Here is an 18,022-nt window from a genome sequence, read left to right as displayed (position 1 = left end):
TTTTTTGGGAAGCCCCGGCTTCCAGCGGTGCCTCCGCACGGGAGCTCCTCATTCCCAACCCAAATCCCAAATCCTGGCAGTCCCCATTCCCCTTTATCCCCGTGGGATTCATTCCTGCATCCCGGCCCCCATTCCCTTCCCCCCCACGACATTCCCGAATCCTGGGACACAATTCCCCAAATCCCTGCAGGATTCGTTCCTGGATCCTGGGCCACCTTTCCCTCTATCCCTGCGGCATTCCCAGTATCCTGGTCCCCATTCCCATAGTTCTGATTCCAGTTCTAACTCCAGCCCTGATTCCAGCCCCAGTTCCAGCCCCAATTCCAGCCCCGAATCCAGTTCTGATTCCAGTTCTAATTCCAGCCCCAAATCCAGCCCCAGTTCCAATTCTGGTTCTAATTCCAGTTCTATTTCCAGCCCCAATTCCAGTTCTAACTTCAGTTCTAATTCCAGCCCTAATTCCAGTTCTAATTCCAGCCCTAATTCCGGACCCAAATCCAGTCCTGATTCCAGTTTTAATTCCAGTTCTATTTTCAGCCCCAATTCCAGTTCTAACTCCAGTTCTAATTCCAGCCCCAATCCCAGCCCCGATTCCAGCTCCAATTCTAGCCCTGATTCCAGTTCTAATTCCAGCCCTAATTCCAGCCCCAAGTCCAGTTCTAATTCCAGTTCTAATTCCAGCCCCAATTCCAGTCCCATTTTCCCTGCTCCACCTGCAGGGAATAATCCCAAAATCCAGGGAATCAGGAGAGGAGAGGGAATCCCAAAATCCAGGAAATTGGGAGAGGAGAGGGAATGAAATCCCAAAATCCAGGGAATTGGGAGAGGAGAGGGAATCCCAAAATTCAGGGAATGGGGAGAGGAGAGATCCCAAAATCCAGGGAATCGGGAGAGGGAATCCCAAAATTCAGAAAAACGGGAGGGGGAATAATCCCAAAATCCAGGGGAACTGGGAGTGCTGGGATTGGGAACTGGGATCCCTGGCACTGGAAAACTGGGAGTACTGGGATCGGGAACTGGGAGTGCCGGCACCCAGGGACTGGGATCCCCAGGACGGAGTTACTGGGAATACTGGGAATACTGGGACGCCCGTTCTGGGGTTACTGGGAGCCGATCCCAAATCCCTGTCCCGTGTCCCGGTCTCTGCCCGCTTTTCCAGGGCCCTTCCCGGTGCCCATTCCCGGCTCCTCTCCCGTCCCTTTCCTGCGGCTCCAGAGAGGATTTTCCATGGATTTTCTGTGGATTTTCCATGGAATTTCCAAGTATTTTCTGTGGATTTTCCATGGATTTTGGAGCCGCCTCCGGCGGGCTCTGCTGTCCCTGCAGCTCCTCGGCATTCCCGCTCATCCCGGGAGTGGGCAAACACCGGGATAAACCCGGGAATCGCTGGGATAAATCAGGGAATCGCTGGGATAAACCCGGGAATCGCCGGGATAAATCAGGGAATCGCCGGGATGAACTTGGGAATCAGCAGGATAAACCCAGGAATCGCTGGGATAAACCCGGGAATTGCTGGGATAAACTTGGGAATCATTGAGATAAACCCGGGAATCACCGGGATAAACTTGGGAATTGCTGGGATAAACTTGGGAATTACAGGGATAAACCTGGGAATCGCTGGGATGAACCTGGGAATCGTTGAGATAAACTTGGGAATTGCTGGGATGAACCTGGGAATCACTGGGGTAAACCCAGAAATTGCCAGGATAAACCTGGGAATTGCCGGGATAAACTTGGGAATCACTGGGGTGAACCTGGGAATTACTGGGATAAACTTGGGAATCGTTGAGATAAACTTGGAAATTGCTGGGATAAACCTGGGAATCAGCGGGATAAATCAGGGAATCGCCAGGATAAACCGGAATGGCTGGGGTAAACCCAGGAATCTCCGTTTTTTTTGGGAAGCCCCACACGGGAGCTCGTCATTCCCAGTGTGGATCCCGAATCCCAGTCCCCATTCCCTACATCCCCATGGAATTGGCGCTGCCCCGTGGCACGGCTGCCCTCCAACGCCGCCGCCGCCGCCGCCGCCGCCGGCCTCGCCGAGCAGCAGCACGTTGCCCAGGTGCGAGATGTAGCTGGAGGCGAGGCGCAGCGTCTCGATCTTGGAGAGCTTCCTGTCGGCCGGCTCGGTGGGGATCAGCGTGCGCAGCGCCGTGAACGCCGTGTTCACCGAGTTGGTGCGGTCCCGCTCGCGGGCGTTCGCTGTGTGCCGCTGCCGCGGCTCCCGGGCCAGCCGCCCGCGGCTCTTGCCGCTGCGCCGCTTGCCGCCCGGCATGCCGAACGCGGCGCCCTCCATGTGGAAGGGCTTCTCCTCCGAGCCCGAGCTCTCGCTGTTCTCCTCGTCCTCGGACAGCGCGCTGATCTCGGGGTACAGGAAGCGCCCCGGGGCCGAGCGCAGCATGGCGAAGGACATGCTGGAGAAGCGGGAGTGCCGCCGGGAGAGCGGGGCAGCCGCGGGGCGCTCAGCTGCGGCCGCTCATGGCTCTCGCCGATCCGCTCGGGGGGTTTTATCCCGCTCCCGCCCCGGCTTTTGGGGCTCTTACGCCGCTTTTACGCCGCTTTTATGCCGCTTTTATGCCGCTTTTTAGGGGTTTTGTCGCGCTGGTTCAGGTCTAGTCCGGGTTTTATCCCGGTGGCCGAGGGGTTAGATCGCGGGTTTATCCCGGGTTTGGGGGTTTCTATCCCGGTTTGCGGGCGGTTATCCCGGTTTATCCCCGGGTTTCGGGCTCGCCGCCGCTCCCGGCGCACGTGCGCATCCTCCGGGAGCCGCGGGCTGGAATTGCGGGGTTTTTATAGCGGCGGGAATGGGCGGCGCGGCCCCTCCTCCGGGCCCGGCTGCCTGGGAGAGGGAGCCTTTGGAAAGGGGAGCCCCAGGCCCGGCCTACCTGAGCTCACCCTCCGGGCCGGCCTTAACCCCTTCCTGCGCCACCTTCCCGCAGAGCTCGCCGCTCCTTTCCCGCTTTCCCTTTTGCTCCCGACCTGTTTTCCCCATAAATTCCCTTGTCCCAACCCCAAAGGTCAGCGGAGCTGCCAGGGGGGCTCTGGGATCCCTCTGGAATTTTCCCCCCACCCGAAACTCAAACTCGCCGCATTCGCTGCGACTTTCCCGGTTTTCCCCATAAATTCCCCTGTCCCAACCCCAAAAGTCGCCGGAGCTGCCAGGGGGGCTCTGGGATCCCTCTGGAATTCCTCTCCCACCCAGGACTCGCTGCATTCCCGGGGAATTCTCCTGCTCTTTCCCGGTTTTCCCCATAAATTCCCCTGTCCCAACCCCAAAAGTCGCCGGAGCTGCCAGGGGGGCTCTGGGATCCCTCTGGAATTCCTCTCCCACCCAGGACTCACCACATTCCTGCTCTTTCCCGGTTTTCCCCATAAATTCACTTGTCCCAACCCCAAAGGTCTCCGGAGGGGCTCTGGGATCCCTCTGGAATCCCATTCCCCAACGCGGGACTCGTATTCCTGGGGGATTCTCCTGCTCTTTCCCGGTTTTCCCCATGAATTCCCTTGTCCCAACCCCAAAGGTCCCGGGAGGGGCTCTGGGATCCCTCTGGAATTCCTCTCCCACCCCGGACTCGCATTCCCGGGGAATTCACCAATCCTTTCCCGGTTTTCCCCATGAATTCACTTGTCCCAACCCCAGAGGTCCCGGGAGGGGCTCTGGGATCCCTCTGGAATTCTGCCCTCGGCTCCGGCTGGAGCCAAGGGAATTCTCTCCCCACAACACTCTCCCGGTGTCCCGGTGATCCCATCCCGAGGATTCCCGGAGGGTTTTCCATGCCGGGATGGCACCGCTGGGAATTGGGAATTAACCCCGGGAAGGAATTGGGAATTAACCCTTGAGGAGCCGCCGCTGGGATCTGCTGGAATTCTCTGCCCGGGGAGAGCTGGGAGGGAATGGGAGCAGAGAATTCCAGAGGTGTCAGGTGCCATTCCCTGTCCCATTCCATGGGGGCAGCTCCCGACATCCCGGGGTGTTCCTGGGATTCTGGGGCAGCCCTGCTTCCCTGCCAGGCAGGAATTCCTTCCCAAAAATCCCATAAATCCTTGCCCTGGTGCTGTCCCTCCAGCCTGCATCCCAAACCCCTCTGCGGCTCTCCCAGAAAACCCTCTGGAAAGGCCCTGGGATCTCCCGGGATTCCCCTGCTCCTCCAGCTCGGGATTCCCGGGATCCACCCCATGGAATCCCCAGAGTATCCCGAGCCATCCCTAAACTCGGGGGATCCAGGAACCCCCCCATCTCCAGGCTGCCTCATCCCACCCCCAAACTCCAGGAATGTCCCGTCCCTGAGGCAGACCAGCATTCCCGGCTGGAAAAAGGCTGGAATGGCCGTTTTCCTGAGCTCCCCCCGCTTTTCCAGCGGCGCCTCCCAGGAGCTCCGCGCGGGAGGTTCATTCCCGGCCGGAGCGCGGCACCTTCCGTGCGCTCCCGCACTTAATCCCTGTCTCGGCAGCTTCCGAAATCCAACCTCTGTCATCCCCTTCCCGGCCCTCTGGAAGCTCCCGGGGCCATCTGCTTTCGTTTAGCGCCGGGAGCGATCCCGCGCCGCTGCCCCGGCACCTTCCAGCCGGCAGAATTCCCGGGAAAAGGCCGGGCCCCGCTGAGCCCGGCCCGGCTTGGGGCTGGGAATGATCCCCGCGGGCACGGGGGGGGATCCGAGCTGGGCTGGGGGTGCAGGGAGTCCCGAAATCCGTGGGATCAGGGCCAGAATCCGTGGGATCGAGGCCAAAATCTGTGGGATGGCGGCCAAAGTCTGTGGGATGGCGGCCAAAATCCGTGGAATAGCAGCCAAAATCCGTGGAATCGCAGCCAGGGATGTGGGGATGATCGTGGGCAGAGGCTGGGGGCACAGGGAGTCCCAGAATCCATGGGATGATAGCCAAAATCCATGAGATCATGGCCAAAATCTGTGGGATCACAGCCAAAATCCATGAGATCACGGCCAAAATCCAGGGAATCACAGCCAGGGATGAGGAGATGATTTGGGGCACAGGGAGTCCCAAAATCCATGGGATCACAGCCAAAATCCAGGGAAGCACAGCCAAAATCTGTGGGATCACAGCCAAAATCCATGATATCATAGCCAAAATCCATGAGATCACAGCCAAAATCCAGGGAATCGCAGCCAAAATCTGTGGGATCACAGCCAAAATCCAGGGAATCACAGCCAAAATCTGTGGGATCACAGCCAAAATCCAGGGAATCACAACCAAAGACAAGGAGATGATTTGGGGCACAGGGATTCCCAAAATCCATGGAATTGCAGCCAGGGATGTGGAGGTGATCATGGGCAGGGGTAGGGGTGCACAGGGAGTCCCAAAATCCGTGGAATTGCAGCCAGGGAGAAGGAGATGATTTGGGACACTGCCAGAATCCAGGGAATTCTGGCAGAAGATGACTGGGGGCACAGGGAGTCCCAAAATCCGTGGAATTGCAGCCAGGGATGTGGAGGTGATCATGGGCAGGGGTAGGGGTGCACAGGGAGTCCCAAAATCCATGAGATCAAAATCCGTGGAATTGCAGCTAAAATCCATGGGATCAATTCTGGCAGAAGATGACTGGGGGCACAGGGAGTCCCAAAATCCGTGGAATTGCAGCCAAAATCCATGGAATTGCAGCCAGAGTCACAGCTATGGACACAGGGATCAGGAGCACAGGGATTCCCAAAATCCATGGAATTGCAGCCAGAATCCATGGAATTGCAGCCAGGGTCATGGAGGTGATTGTGGGCAGAGGCTGGGGGCACAGGGAGTCCCAGAATCCATGGAATTGGAGCCAGAATTTATGGAATCCTCCAGGGTTTCCCTGGAATTCCCTTACGATCTCCCTGGAATTCCCTGGAATTCCCTCACCCTTTCTCCACGGATTCCCTGGAATTCCCTCACGATCTCCTCCAAGGATTCCCTGGAATTCCTTCACCCGTTTCTCCTGGGATTCCCTGGAATTCCCTCACCCTTTTTTCCAAGGATTCCCTGGAATTCCCTTGTCCCTTTCTCCTGGAATTCCCTGGAATTCCCTCACCCTTTCTCCACGGATTCCCTGGAATTCCCTCACGATCTCCTCCAAGGATTCCCTGGAATTCCTTCACCCGTTTCTCCAGGGATTCCCTGGAATTCCCTCACCCTTTTTCCAAGGATTCCCTGGAATTCCCTCACCCTTTTTTCCAAGGATTCCCTGGAATTCCCTTACCCCTTTCTCCAGGGATTCCCTGGAATTCCCTCACCCTTTTTTCCAAGGATTCCCTGGAGTTCCCTCACCCCTTTCTCCAGGGATTCCCTGGAATTCCCTCACCCTTTTTTCCAAGGATTCCCTGGAGTTCCCTCACCCCTTTCTCCAGGGATTCCCTGGAATTCCCTCACCCTTTTTTCCAAGGATTCCCTGGAGTTCCCTCACCCCTTTCTCCAGGGATTCCCTGGAATTCCCTCACCCTTTTTTCCAAGGATTCCCTGGAGTTCCCTCACCCCTTTCTCCAGGGATTCCCTGGAATTCCCTCACCCTTTTTTCCAAGGATTCCCTGGAGTTCCCTCACCCCTTTCTCCAGGGATTCCCTGGAATTCCCTCACCCTTTTTTCCAAGGATTCCCTGGAGTTCCCTCACCCCTTTCTCCAGGGATTCCCTGGAATTCCCTCACCCTTTTTTCCAAGGATTCCCTGGAGTTCCCTCACCCCTTTCTCCAGGGATTCCCTGGAATTCCCTCACCCTTTTTTCCAAGGATTCCCTGGAGTTCCCTCACCCCTTTCTCCAGGGATTCCCTGGAATTCCCTCACCCTTTTTTCCAAGGATTCCCTGGAGTTCCCTCACCCCTTTCTCCAGGGATTCCCTGGAATTCCCTCACCCTTTTTTCCAAGGATTCCCTGGAGTTCCCTCACCCCTTTCTCCAGGGATTCCCTGGAATTCCCTCACCCTTTTTTCCAAGGATTCCCTGGAGTTCCCTCACCCCTTTCTCCAGGGATTCCCTGGAATTCCCTCACCCTTTTTTCCAAGGATTCCCTGGAGTTCCCTCACCCCTTTCTCCAGGGATTCCCTGGAATTCCCTCACCCTTTTTTCCAAGGATTCCCTGGAGTTCCCTCACCCCTTTCTCCAGGGATTCCCTGGAATTCCCTCACCCTTTTTTCCAAGGATTCCCTGGAGTTCCCTCACCCCTTTCTCCAGGGATTCCCTGGAATTCCCTCACCCTTTTTTCCAAGGATTCTCTGGAATTCCCTCACCCTTTCTCCAAGGATTCCCTGGAATTCCCTCACCCTTTCTCCAAGGATTCCCTGGAATTCCCTCACCCTTTCTCCAAGGATTCCCTGGAATTCCCTCACCCTTTCTCCAAGGATTCCCTGGAATTCCCTCACCCTTTCTCCAAGGATTCCCTGGAATTCCCTCACCCTTTCTCCAAGGATTCCCTGGAATTCTCTCACCCTTTCTCCTGGGTTTCCCTGGAATTCCCTCGCCCTTTCCTCCAAGGATTCCCTGGAATTCCCTCACCCTTTTTTCCAAGGATTCCCTGGAGTTCCCTCACCCCTTTCTCCAGGGATTCCCTGGAATTCCCTCACCCTTTTTTCCAAGGATTCTCTGGAATTCCCTCACCCTTTCTCCAAGGATTCCCTGGAATTCCCTCACCCATTTTTCCAAGGATTCCCTGGAATCCCCTGCCCTCCCCTCACCCTTTTCCCGGTGTTTTTCCCTTCCAGGACATCCGGAACACGGTGGGGAACATTCCCATGGAATGGTACCAGGATTTCCCGCACATCGGGTACGACCTGGACGGGAAGAGGATCTACAAACCCCTGCGGAGCAAGGACGAGCTGGACCTCTTCCTGGAGAAGATGGAAAACCCGGAATACTGGTGAGGAATTCCCGGGAAGGGCCTGGAAAAACCTCGGGATGGCGGGAGGTGTCCCATGGGATGGGGATGAGCCTTAAAATCCCAAAGTGTTCCGTGATTCCGTGGATGTACTGCACACGTGGGATTTGTGTGGGCTTGGAGTTCCCAAAATTCCTGGAATTCAGGGTTCTGGAGGCTTCCTGAGGTTTCCCGGGGTGATTCTGGATTTGTGGATTTGGGATCGGGCACGGAGCCTCCCTCCCTCCCATCCAGCCTCAGCTGCATCCCGGGAATCCCTCTGCTTCCTGGGAAATTCCCTCTGCATCCCAGGAATCCATGTCCATCCCAGGGCTCCCTGCCCTGATCCTGGGAATCCCTGTCCATCCTGGGAATCCTGTCCTGCATCCCGGGAATCCTTCCCCATTCCCTCCCCATCCCGGGAATCCCTGTGTCCATCCCTGTCCTCATCCTGGGAATCCCAAGAATCCCTGTCCCATATCCCGGAATCCCGGTGTCCATCCTGGTGTCCCACATCCCACTGTCCATCCCGGTGTCCATTCCAGTGTCCATCCCTGTGTCCATCCTGGGATTCCAGTGTCCACATCCCGGTGTCCATCCCTGTGTCCATCACTGTCTCACATCCCGGTGTCCATCCCGGTGTCCATCCCAGGATTCCGATGTCCACATCCCAATGTCCATTCCTGTGTCCATCCCGGTGTCCATCCCTGTCCCCCACATCCTGGTGTCCATTCCAGTGTCCATCCCAGTGTCCATCCCGGGATTCCGATGCCCATATTCTGGTGTCCATATCCCGGTGTCCATCCCAGTGTCCGTCCCAGGATTCCAGTGTCCCACATCGCCGTCTCCATCCCAGTGTCCATATCTTGGTGTCCATCCCAGTGTCCATCCTAGTGTCCCCCCCATCCCGGTGTCCCCATGTCCTGGTGTCCACGTCCCGGTGTCCCCCATGTCCCGGTGTCCATGTCCCGGCGTGCCCCATGTGGCAGTGTCCATGCTGGTGTCCCCCATGGCAGTGTCCATGTCCCTGTGTCTCAAATCCCTGTGCCCCATGTCCCGGTGTCCCCATGTCCCAGTGTCCCCCATGTCCCAGTGTCTCCCATGCCGGTGTCCCCCATCCCTGTCCCCCATGGTGGTGTCCGTCCCCCCGCGTGCCCCATGTGGTGGTGTCCATCTGGTGTCCATGTCCCAGTGTCCCCCATGTCCATATCCCGGAATCCCGGTGTCCATCCTGGTGTCCCACATCCCACTGTCCATCCCGGTGTCCATTCCAGTGTCCATCCCTGTGTCCATCCTGGGATTCCAGTGTCCATATCCTGGTGTCCATCCCTGTGTCCATCACTGTCTCACATCCCGGTGTCCATCCCGGTGTCCATCCCAGGATTCCGATGTCCACATCCCAATGTCCATTCCTGTGTCCATCCCGGTGTCCATCCCTGTCCCCCACATCCTGGTGTCCATTCCAGTGTCCATCCCAGTGTCCATCCCGGGATTCCGATGCCCATATTCTGGTGTCCATATCCCGGTGTCCATCCCAGTGTCCGTCCCAGGATTCCAGTGTCCCACATCGCCGTCTCCATCCCAGTGTCCATATCTTGGTGTCCATCCCAGTGTCCATCCTAGTGTCCCCCCCATCCCGGTGTCCCCATGTCCTGGTGTCCACGTCCCGGTGTCCCCCATGTCCCGGTGTCCATGTCCCGGCGTGCCCCATGTGGCAGTGTCCATGCTGGTGTCCCCCATGGCAGTGTCCATGTCCCTGTGTCTCAAATCCCTGTGCCCCATGTCCCGGTGTCCCCATGTCCCAGTGTCCCCCATGTCCCAGTGTCTCCCATGCCGGTGTCCCCCATCCCTGTCCCCCATGGTGGTGTCCGTCCCCCCGCGTGCCCCATGTGGTGGTGTCCATCTGGTGTCCATGTCCCAGTGTCCCCCATGTCCCAGTGTCCCCCATGTCCCAGTGTCCATGTCCAGGTGTCCCCCATGGTGGTGTTCATACCCCAGTGTCCCCCATGTGGCAGTGTCCATCCTGGTGTCCCCCATGTCCTGGTGTCCCCCATGTTCCGTTGTCCATGTCCCAGTGTGCCCCATGTGGTGGTGTCCATCTGGTGTCCATCCCGGTGTCCCTCATGCTGGTGTCCCCATGCCCTGGTGTCCCCCATGCTGGTGTCCATCCCGGTGTCCCCCATGTCCTGGTGTCCCCATGCCCTGGTGTCCCCCATGCTGGTGTCCATCCCGGTGTCCCCCATGCTGGTGTCCCCATGCCCCGGTGTGCATCCCAGAATTCCGATGCCCATATCCCGGTGTCCATCCCAGTGTCCGTCCCAGCGTCCATCCTAGTCTCCCCCACATCCCGGTGTCCCCCATGTCCTGGTGTCCCCCATGTCCCCATGTCCATGCTGGTGTGCCCCATGACAGTGTCCATATCCCCGTGTCCCAAATCCCTGTCCCCCACGTCCCGGTGTCCCCCACGTCCCGATGTCCCTCACATCCCGGTGTCCCCCACATCCCAGTGTCCATGTCCCGGTGTCCCCCACGTCCCGGTGTGCCCCACATTCCAGTGTCCCCCACATCCCGGTGTCCATGTCCTGGTGTCCCCCATGTCCCGGTGTCCCCCACATCCCGGTGCGCCCCACGTCCCGGTGTCCCCCACGTCCCGGTGTGCCCCACGTCCCGATGTCCCTCACATCCCGGTGTCCCCCACATCCCCGTGTCCATGTCCCGGTGTCCCCCACGTCCCGGTGTCCCCCATGTCCCGGTGTCCCCCACATCCCGGTGTCCCCCACGTCCTGGTGTCCCCCACATCCCGGTGTCCCCCATGTCCCGGTGTCCCCCATGTCCTGGTGCGCCCCACGTCCCGGTGTCCATGTCCCGGTGTCCCAAATCCCTGTCCCCCATCCCCGTATCCATCCCGGTGTCCATGTCCCAGTGTCCATGTCCCGGTGCCCCACATCCCGGTGTGCCCCATGTCCCGCTGTGCCCCACATCCCGATGTCCCCCACATCCCGATGTCCCCCACGTCCCGGTGTCCCCCACGTCCCGGTGTGCCCCATGTCCCGATGTCCATGTCCCGGTGTCCATGTCCCGGTGTGCCCCATGTCCCGGTGTCCCCCACGTCCCGGTGTCCATGTCCCGGTGTCCCACGTCCCAGTGTCCCCCATGTCCCGGTGTCCCCCATGTCCCGGTGTCCCCCACATCCCAGTGTGCCCCACGTCCCGGTGTCCCCCACGTCCCCGTGTCCATGTCCCGGTGCCCCACGGGCCGGTGTCCGTGTGTCCGGGCAGGCGCACGGTGCAGGACCGGCAGACGGGGGCGGAGGTGGCCCTGTCGGAGGAGCAGCTGGAGCTGGTGCAGCGCCTGCAGCGGGGACACTTCGGGGACGTCAACTTCGACCCCTACGAGGTGAGACATTCCCAGCGGGAACGGGGGCATCCCTGGGACGGGATTCCCACTGGGAATGGGGCGGAATTCCCACCGGGAATGCGTGGGAGGAGGCCCCAGGGCTGGAATTCCCAAAGGGGATGGGGCTGGAATTCCCACCGGGAATGCGTGGGAGGAGGCCCTGGGCATGGAATTCCCAAAGGGAATGCATGTGAAATGGCCCCAGGGGTGGAATTCCCAAAGGGGATGGGGCTGGAATTCCCACCGGGAATGGGGCGGAATTCCCACCGGGAATGCATAGGAGAAGGCCCTGGGCATGGAATTCCCAACGGGAATGGGGCTGGAATTCCCACCGGGAATGCGTGGGAGGAGGCCCTGGGCATGGAATTCCCAAAGGGAATGCATGTGAAATGGCCCCAGGGGTGGAATTCCCAAAGGGGATGGGGCTGGAATTCCCACCGGGAATGGGGCGGAATTCCCACCGGGAATGCATAGGAGAAGGCCCTGGGCATGGAATTCCCAACGGGAATGGGGCTGGAATTCCCACCGGGAATGCGTGGGAGGAGGCCCCGGGCATGGAATTCCAAAAAGGGAATTCTGAAAGGGGAGGTCCTGGGGCTGGAATTCCCAACAGGAATGGGGCGGAATTCCCATTGGGAATGTGGGGGAGGAGGCCCTGGGCATGGAATTCCCACCAGGAATGCTGGAAGGAGAGGCCCAAGGGATGGAATTCCCGCCAGGAACACCCAAGGGGAGATCCTGGGGGCAGAATTCCCGCTGGGAATGTGGGAGGGGAGATCCTAGGGATGGAATTCCCACCAGGAATGCTGTAAGAGGAGGCCCCAGGGATGGAATTCCCACCAGGAATGTGGGAGGGGAGGCCCCAGGGATGGAATTCCCATTGGGAATGATGAAAGGGGAGATCCTGGGAGCAGAATTCCCAAAGGGAATGTGGGAGGTGCGTCCCTGGGGGTGGAATTCCTGCTGGGAATGAGGGCAGAATTCCCACCAGGAATGCAGGAGGTGAGGCCCTGGGGTGGAATTCCCATTGGGAACGTGGGAGGTGAGGCCCTCGGGGCAGAATTCCCACTGGGAATCCAGGCCGGGGGCTGAGCATTCCCGGTTTTCCAGCCGTCCGTGGATTTCTTCAGCCACGAGGTGCGGATCCACCCGGTGACCAACCGGCCGGCGGACAAGCGGAGCTTCATCCCTTCCCTGGTGGAGAAGGAGAAGGTGGGAGAAAGGAAAAGCCCGGAATTCTGGCGGGAGATCCGGGTGGGGAAGCTGAGGAGGGCGGGAAGATCCCGGTGGGATGAGAATTGGAAAGATCCCAGTGGGATGAGGAGATTGGGAAGATCCCAGTGGGATGAGGAGAAGGGAAAAGCTGAAGAGAACGGGAAGATCCAGGTAGGATGAGGAGGATGGAAAAGCTGAAGAGAGTGGAAAGTTCCCAGTGGGATCAGGAGAATGGAAGGATCCTGGTGGGATGAGGAGGGTGGAAAAGCCCTGGTGGGATGGGGAAACCAGAAAGATCCAGGTGGGATGAGAAGATCGGGAAGATCCAGGTTGGATGGGGAGGACGGAAAAATCCAGGTGGGATGGGGAAACTGGAAAAATCCCAGTGGGATGAGGAGGATGGAAAGATCCTGGTGGGATCAGGAGGATGGAAAATGAGGAGATTGGAAAGATCCCTGTGGGATGAGGAGATTGGAAAGTCCTGCTGGGATCAGGAGGATCCATGGAAAGCTGAGGAGGGTGTAAAAGCTCAGGTGGGATGAGATTGGAAAGATCCCAGTGGGATGAGGAGATTGGAAAGATCCCAATGGGATGAGATCGGAAAAGTCGGGAGCATGGGAAGATCCCAGTGGGATGAGGTTGGAAAGATCCTGGTGGGATGAGGAGGGTGGAAAGATCCAGGTGAGATCAGGAGGATGGAGAAGCTGAAGAGGATGGAAAGATCCCAATGGAATGAGGAGATTGGAAAAGCTGGGAGTGTGGGAAGATCCCGGTGGGATCAGGAGATTGGGAAGATCCTGGTGGGATGAGGAGGGTAGAAAGGTGGGTAGGATGGGGAAACCGGAAAGATCCAGGTGGGATGAAAAGGATGGAAAGATCCTTGTAGGATGTGGAGATTGGGAAGATCCAGGTGGGATGGGGAGAGTGGGAAGATCCAGGTGGGATCAGGAGGATGGAAAAACTGGAGATTGGAAAGATCCCAATGGGATGAGATCGGAAAAGTCGGGAGCATGGGAAGATCCCAGTGGGATGAGGTTGGAAAGATCCTGGTGGGATGAGAAGGGTGGAAAGATGTGGATGGGATGGGGAAACCAGAAAGATCCAGGTGGGATGAGGAGATTGGGAAGATCCTGATTGGATGGGGAGGATGGAAAGATCCAGGTAGGATCAGGAGATTGGAAAGATCCCAATGGGATGAGGAAAATGGAAAATCTGGGAACGTGGGAAGATCCTGGTGGGATGAGGAGGGTGGAGAAACCCCGGTGGAATTGGGAGATTGGGAAGATCCAGGTGGGGTGGGGAGGATGGAAAGATCCCAATGGATTGAGATTGGAAAAATCCAGATGGGATCAGGAGGATCCATGGAAAGCTGAGGAGGGTGGAAGAGCTCCGGTGGGATGAGGAGATTGGAAAGATCCCGGTGGGATCGGGAGATTGGAAAGGTCCTGGTGGGATGAGAAGGCTGGAAAGATCCAGGTGGGATCAGGAGGATCCATGGAAAGCTGAGGAGGGTGGAAGAGCTCCGGTGGGATGAGGAGATTGGAAAGATCCAGATGGGATCTGGAGGATCCATGGAAAGCCAAGGAGAGTGGAAAGATCCTGGTGGGATCAGGAGATTGGAAAGATCCCGGTGGGATCGGGAGATTGGAAAGGTCCTGGTGGGATCAGGAGGATCCATGGAAAGCTGAGGAGGGTGGAAGAGCTCCGGTGGGATGAGGAGATTGGAGAGATCCCAGTGGGATCAGGAGGATCCATGGAAAGCTGAGGAGGGTGGAAGAGCTCCGGTGGGATGAGGAGATTGGAGAGATCCCAGTGGGATCAGGAGGATCCATGGAAAGCTGAGGAGAATGGAGAAGCTCTGGTGGGATCAGGAGATTGGAAAGATCCTGGTGGGATCAGGAGATTGGAAAAGTCCTGGTGGGATGAGGAGGATCTATGGAAAGCTGAGGAGATTGGAAAGACCCCAGTGGGATGAGGAGATTGGAAAGATCCAGACGGGATTTGGGAGGATCCATGGAAAGCTGAGGAGATTGGAAAGACCCCGGTGGGATCAGGAGATTGGAAAGATCCAGATGGGATTTGGAGGATCCATGGAAAGCTGAGGAGGGTGGAAGAGCTCTGGTGGGATGAGGAGGATGGAAAGATCCAGGTGGGATGAGATTTGAAAAATCCAATTCCCATTCCCCATTCCCATTCCCCATTCCCATTCCCCATTCCCATTGTCCCATTACCCCATTTTCCCCCCTCCCTATTTTTCCCAATCCCACCCCCATTATCCCATTCCCCATTGTCCCATCCCCATGTTACCCCTCCCCGTTTCCCCCAATCCCCGTCCCCATTCCCGCGGCATTCCGGCAGGAGCTGGCCTGGCGGCAGCAGGAGCCGTCGGAGCGGCGCCTGAGCTTCGTGCCGCGGCGCTTCCCGAGCCTGCGCGCCGTGCCCGCCTACCCGCGCTTCATCCACGAGCGCTTCGAGCGCTGCCTCGACCTCTACCTCTGCCCCCGCCAGCGCAGGATGCGGGTGGGCACCGTCCCAGAAACCCCCAAAACCCGGGAACGCGGCGCCGGGAGCGCCGGCACGGCCTCCCCGCCCCTCCCGGGAATTCCCGTCCGGAGCCGGGGACGGATCCCCGGGAGCGGCTGGGATCGCTGTGGTGTCCGTCCCGCAGGTCAACGTGGATCCTGAGGATCTCATTCCCAAACTGCCCAGGCCGAGGGATCTGCAGCCCTTCCCCACCACCCAGGCCCTGGTGAGGGATTTTTTGGGGAATGTTCCCCTGGAATTTGGTGGAAATCTGGGATTTGGGGCCTCGGGAAGCAGGGCCAAGGATTCCTGGGAGAGGCTGGGAAAAGGGGCCGATCCCAGCGGGAATTCCTGCAGCTCTGGGAAATGTTCCCGTGAATCCCTGGAAAATGGGGCTGGGGATGGTCTCCCTTTCCCGGGATTTTTGGGAATGGCTCCGGAAAACTTCCCAGGAGTGGCTGAGGGAGCTTGGCAGGGCTTATTCCGGAGAAAAATGGGATTGAAGGGATCCAGAGGGATCCAGGGTGGGATCTGCTCCCAGGGAACAGGGGCAGGATCCCGGGAATGGCCTCGGGTTGGGATTTTCGGGAATATTCCCCTGGAATTTGGTGGAATTCTGGGATTTGGGGCCTCGGGAAGCAGGGAGGGGACTGAGGATGAGGGTTCCTGGGAGAGGCTGGGAAAAGGAATTCCAGCTGGAATTCCTGTGACTCTGGGAAATGTTCTCGTGGATCACTGGAAAATGGGGCTGGGGAGAATCCCTCTTTCCCAGGATTTTTGGGAATGGGTCTGGAGAACTTCCCAAGAACAGCTGAGGGAGCTGTTGGGGCTCATCCCAGAGAAAAGCGGGATTGAAGGGATCCAGGGGGATCCAGGGCAGGATCTGCTCCCAGGGAACGGGGACAGGACCTGGGAGACAGCCTCGGGTTGGGATTTTCAGGAATATTCCCCTGGAATTTGGTGGAATTCTGGGATTTGGAGCCCTGGGAATCAGGGCAGGGACTGAGGCTGAGGGTTCCTGGGAGAGGCTGGGAAAAGGGGCCGATCCCAGCTGGAATTCCTGCTCTGGGAAATGGTCCTGGGGATCCCTGGAAAACAGGGCCAAGGAGGGTCTCCCTTTCCCAGGATTTTTGGGAATGGCTCCAGAAAACTTCCTAAGAGAAGCTGAGGGAGCTCGGTGGGGCTCATCCCAGAGAAAAGTGGGATTGAAGGGATCCAGGGTGGGATCTGCTCCCAGGGAACAGGGACGGGACCCTAGGAACAGCCTTGGGTTGGGATTTTTGGGAATATTCCCCTGGAAGGGGCTGGAATTCTGGGCTGAAATCCCCATTCCCAGGATTTCCCCTCCCTGTGGATGTGGAATGGGGTGGCCTTGGCTGTGCTCTCTCCAGATCCCAAATTCCTCCTCCCTTCCCAAAATCCCAAATTCCTCCTCCCTTCCCGAGCATTCCGGAGCAGCTCCCGGAGGCTCCCAGGGAGCTCCCGGGATTTGGGATTCTCCCTCATTCCCGATTTTCTCCCAGATCTACCGCGGCCACTCCAGCCTGGTGCGGACCCTGAGCGTCTCCCCCAGCGGGCAGTGGTTGGCGTCAGGTACGGATCCCCCCTGGACTGGGAATTCCCGGGATAAATCCCGTGGATCCACAGCCCAGCTCCACCCGGAGCTGCTCCGGGGCCAGCTTTGGGATCGGGGATTTTCCCCCTGGAAAATCCCAACCTCGGCCCCGGGGCAGGATCCTGGGATTGGCTCCATCCTGTGGCAGCCTGGAAAACTCCGGAGCTTTTCCAGCTGCTCTGGGGTCCCAATCCCATTCTCGTTACCCCATTCTCAATCCCATTCCCATTATTGCATTCCCATTATTGCAATCCCATTCTCATTATCCCATTCCCATTCTCCCAATATCCCATTCGTGATCACAATCCTAATCCCATTCCCATTATCCCATTATCCCATCCCCAATCCCATCCGCATTCCCATTTCCATCTCATTCCCATCCTGTTCCCATCTCCATTCCCATCCCATTCCCATTCCCGTTATCCCTTTCCCATCCCCTTTCCCATTCACATTCCCATTATCCCATCCCAATCCTATTTCCATTATCCCATCCCCATTATCCTATCCCGATTCCTTTTATCCCATCTCCGTCATCCCATCCTCATTCCCATTATCCCACCCCCATTATCCCCTTTCCATTATTCCATTATCCCATCCCAATTCCCATTATCCCATTTCCATCATTCCATTATCCCGTCCCCATTTCCTTTATCCCATCCCCATTGTCCCATCTCTATTCCCTTTATCCCATTCCCAATATCCCATTTCCATTATCCCATCCCCATTATCCCACTATCCCAACCCTATTCCCGTTATCCCATTATCCCATTCCCATTATCCCATCCCTATCATCCCATGTCCATCATCTCATCCCCATTCCCATTATCCCATTCCCATTATCCCATTTCCATAATCCTATTATCCCATCCCCATCATCCCATCCCCATTCCCATTATCCAATCCCCATCCCCGTTATCCCATTCCCATTATCCCATCCCCATCCCATTATCCCATCCCCATGCCATTATCCCATTCCCTTTATCCCATTCCCATCATCCCATTCCCTTTATCCCATCCCCATCATCCCGTTATCCCGTTGTTATCCCATCCCCATCCCCTTTATCCCATTCCCTTTATCCCATCCCCATCCCCATTATCCCGTTGTTATCCCATCCCCATTATCCCATTCCCGCTGTTATCCCGCTGTTACCCCGCCGTGTGTGTGTTCCAGGCTCGGACGACGGCACGGTGCGGTTCTGGGAGGTGAGCACGGCGCGCTGCCTGCGCACGCTGACCCTCGGCGCCGTCGTCAAGAGCGTGGCCTGGAACCCCAACCCCGGCGTCTGCCTGCTGGCCGTGGCCGTGTGAGTGATCCCCTGGGATAATTCCCTGATTTCCCTGGAACCCCAACCCCGGCGTCTGCCTGCTGGCCGTGGCCGTGTGAGTGATCCCCTGGGATCATCCCCTGGGATAATTCCCTGATTCCCCTGGCCCCCCGAC

The 18,022-nt window shown here is 57.9% G+C and overlaps 2 protein-coding genes across 2 annotated transcripts in view; one reads left to right on the top strand and one right to left on the bottom strand.

Moving 5' to 3' along the window:
• Nucleotides 1–1,965: 1,965 nt before the first annotated feature.
• LOC120507894 (basic helix-loop-helix transcription factor scleraxis-like) lies at nucleotides 1,966–2,475 on the bottom strand (the record flags this gene model as incomplete). The annotated part of the gene is made up of 1 exon (XM_039721045.1): nucleotides 1,966–2,475. A coding segment is annotated over exon 1 (451 nt), but the record flags the coding sequence as incomplete, so codon positions are not given.
• Nucleotides 2,476–4,740: 2,265 nt separating this feature from the next.
• Nucleotides 4,741–18,022, top strand: part of LOC120507893 (ribosome biogenesis protein BOP1-like) — an 18,381-nt gene continuing 5,099 nt past the window's right edge. The window contains exons 1-8 of the mRNA XM_039721044.1: nucleotides 4,741–4,830; nucleotides 7,682–7,836; nucleotides 11,112–11,229; nucleotides 12,340–12,615; nucleotides 14,803–14,964; nucleotides 15,113–15,193; nucleotides 16,491–16,560; nucleotides 17,754–17,886. Coding sequence (XP_039576978.1) covers nucleotides 4,741–4,830; nucleotides 7,682–7,836; nucleotides 11,112–11,229; nucleotides 12,340–12,615; nucleotides 14,803–14,964; nucleotides 15,113–15,193; nucleotides 16,491–16,560; nucleotides 17,754–17,886 — 1,085 coding nt within the window. The remainder of the gene's footprint in view (nucleotides 4,831–7,681; nucleotides 7,837–11,111; nucleotides 11,230–12,339; nucleotides 12,616–14,802; nucleotides 14,965–15,112; nucleotides 15,194–16,490; nucleotides 16,561–17,753; nucleotides 17,887–18,022) is intronic.

Source organism: Passer montanus, unplaced genomic scaffold, assembly GCF_014805655.1.
Source record: "Passer montanus isolate IOZ18808 unplaced genomic scaffold, ASM1480565v1 scaffold444, whole genome shotgun sequence".
Lineage (NCBI taxonomy): Eukaryota > Metazoa > Chordata > Aves > Passeriformes > Passeridae > Passer > Passer montanus.
The sequence above is the reverse complement of the archived record's forward strand: the minus strand, read 5'-3'. Positions and strand labels throughout refer to the sequence as shown.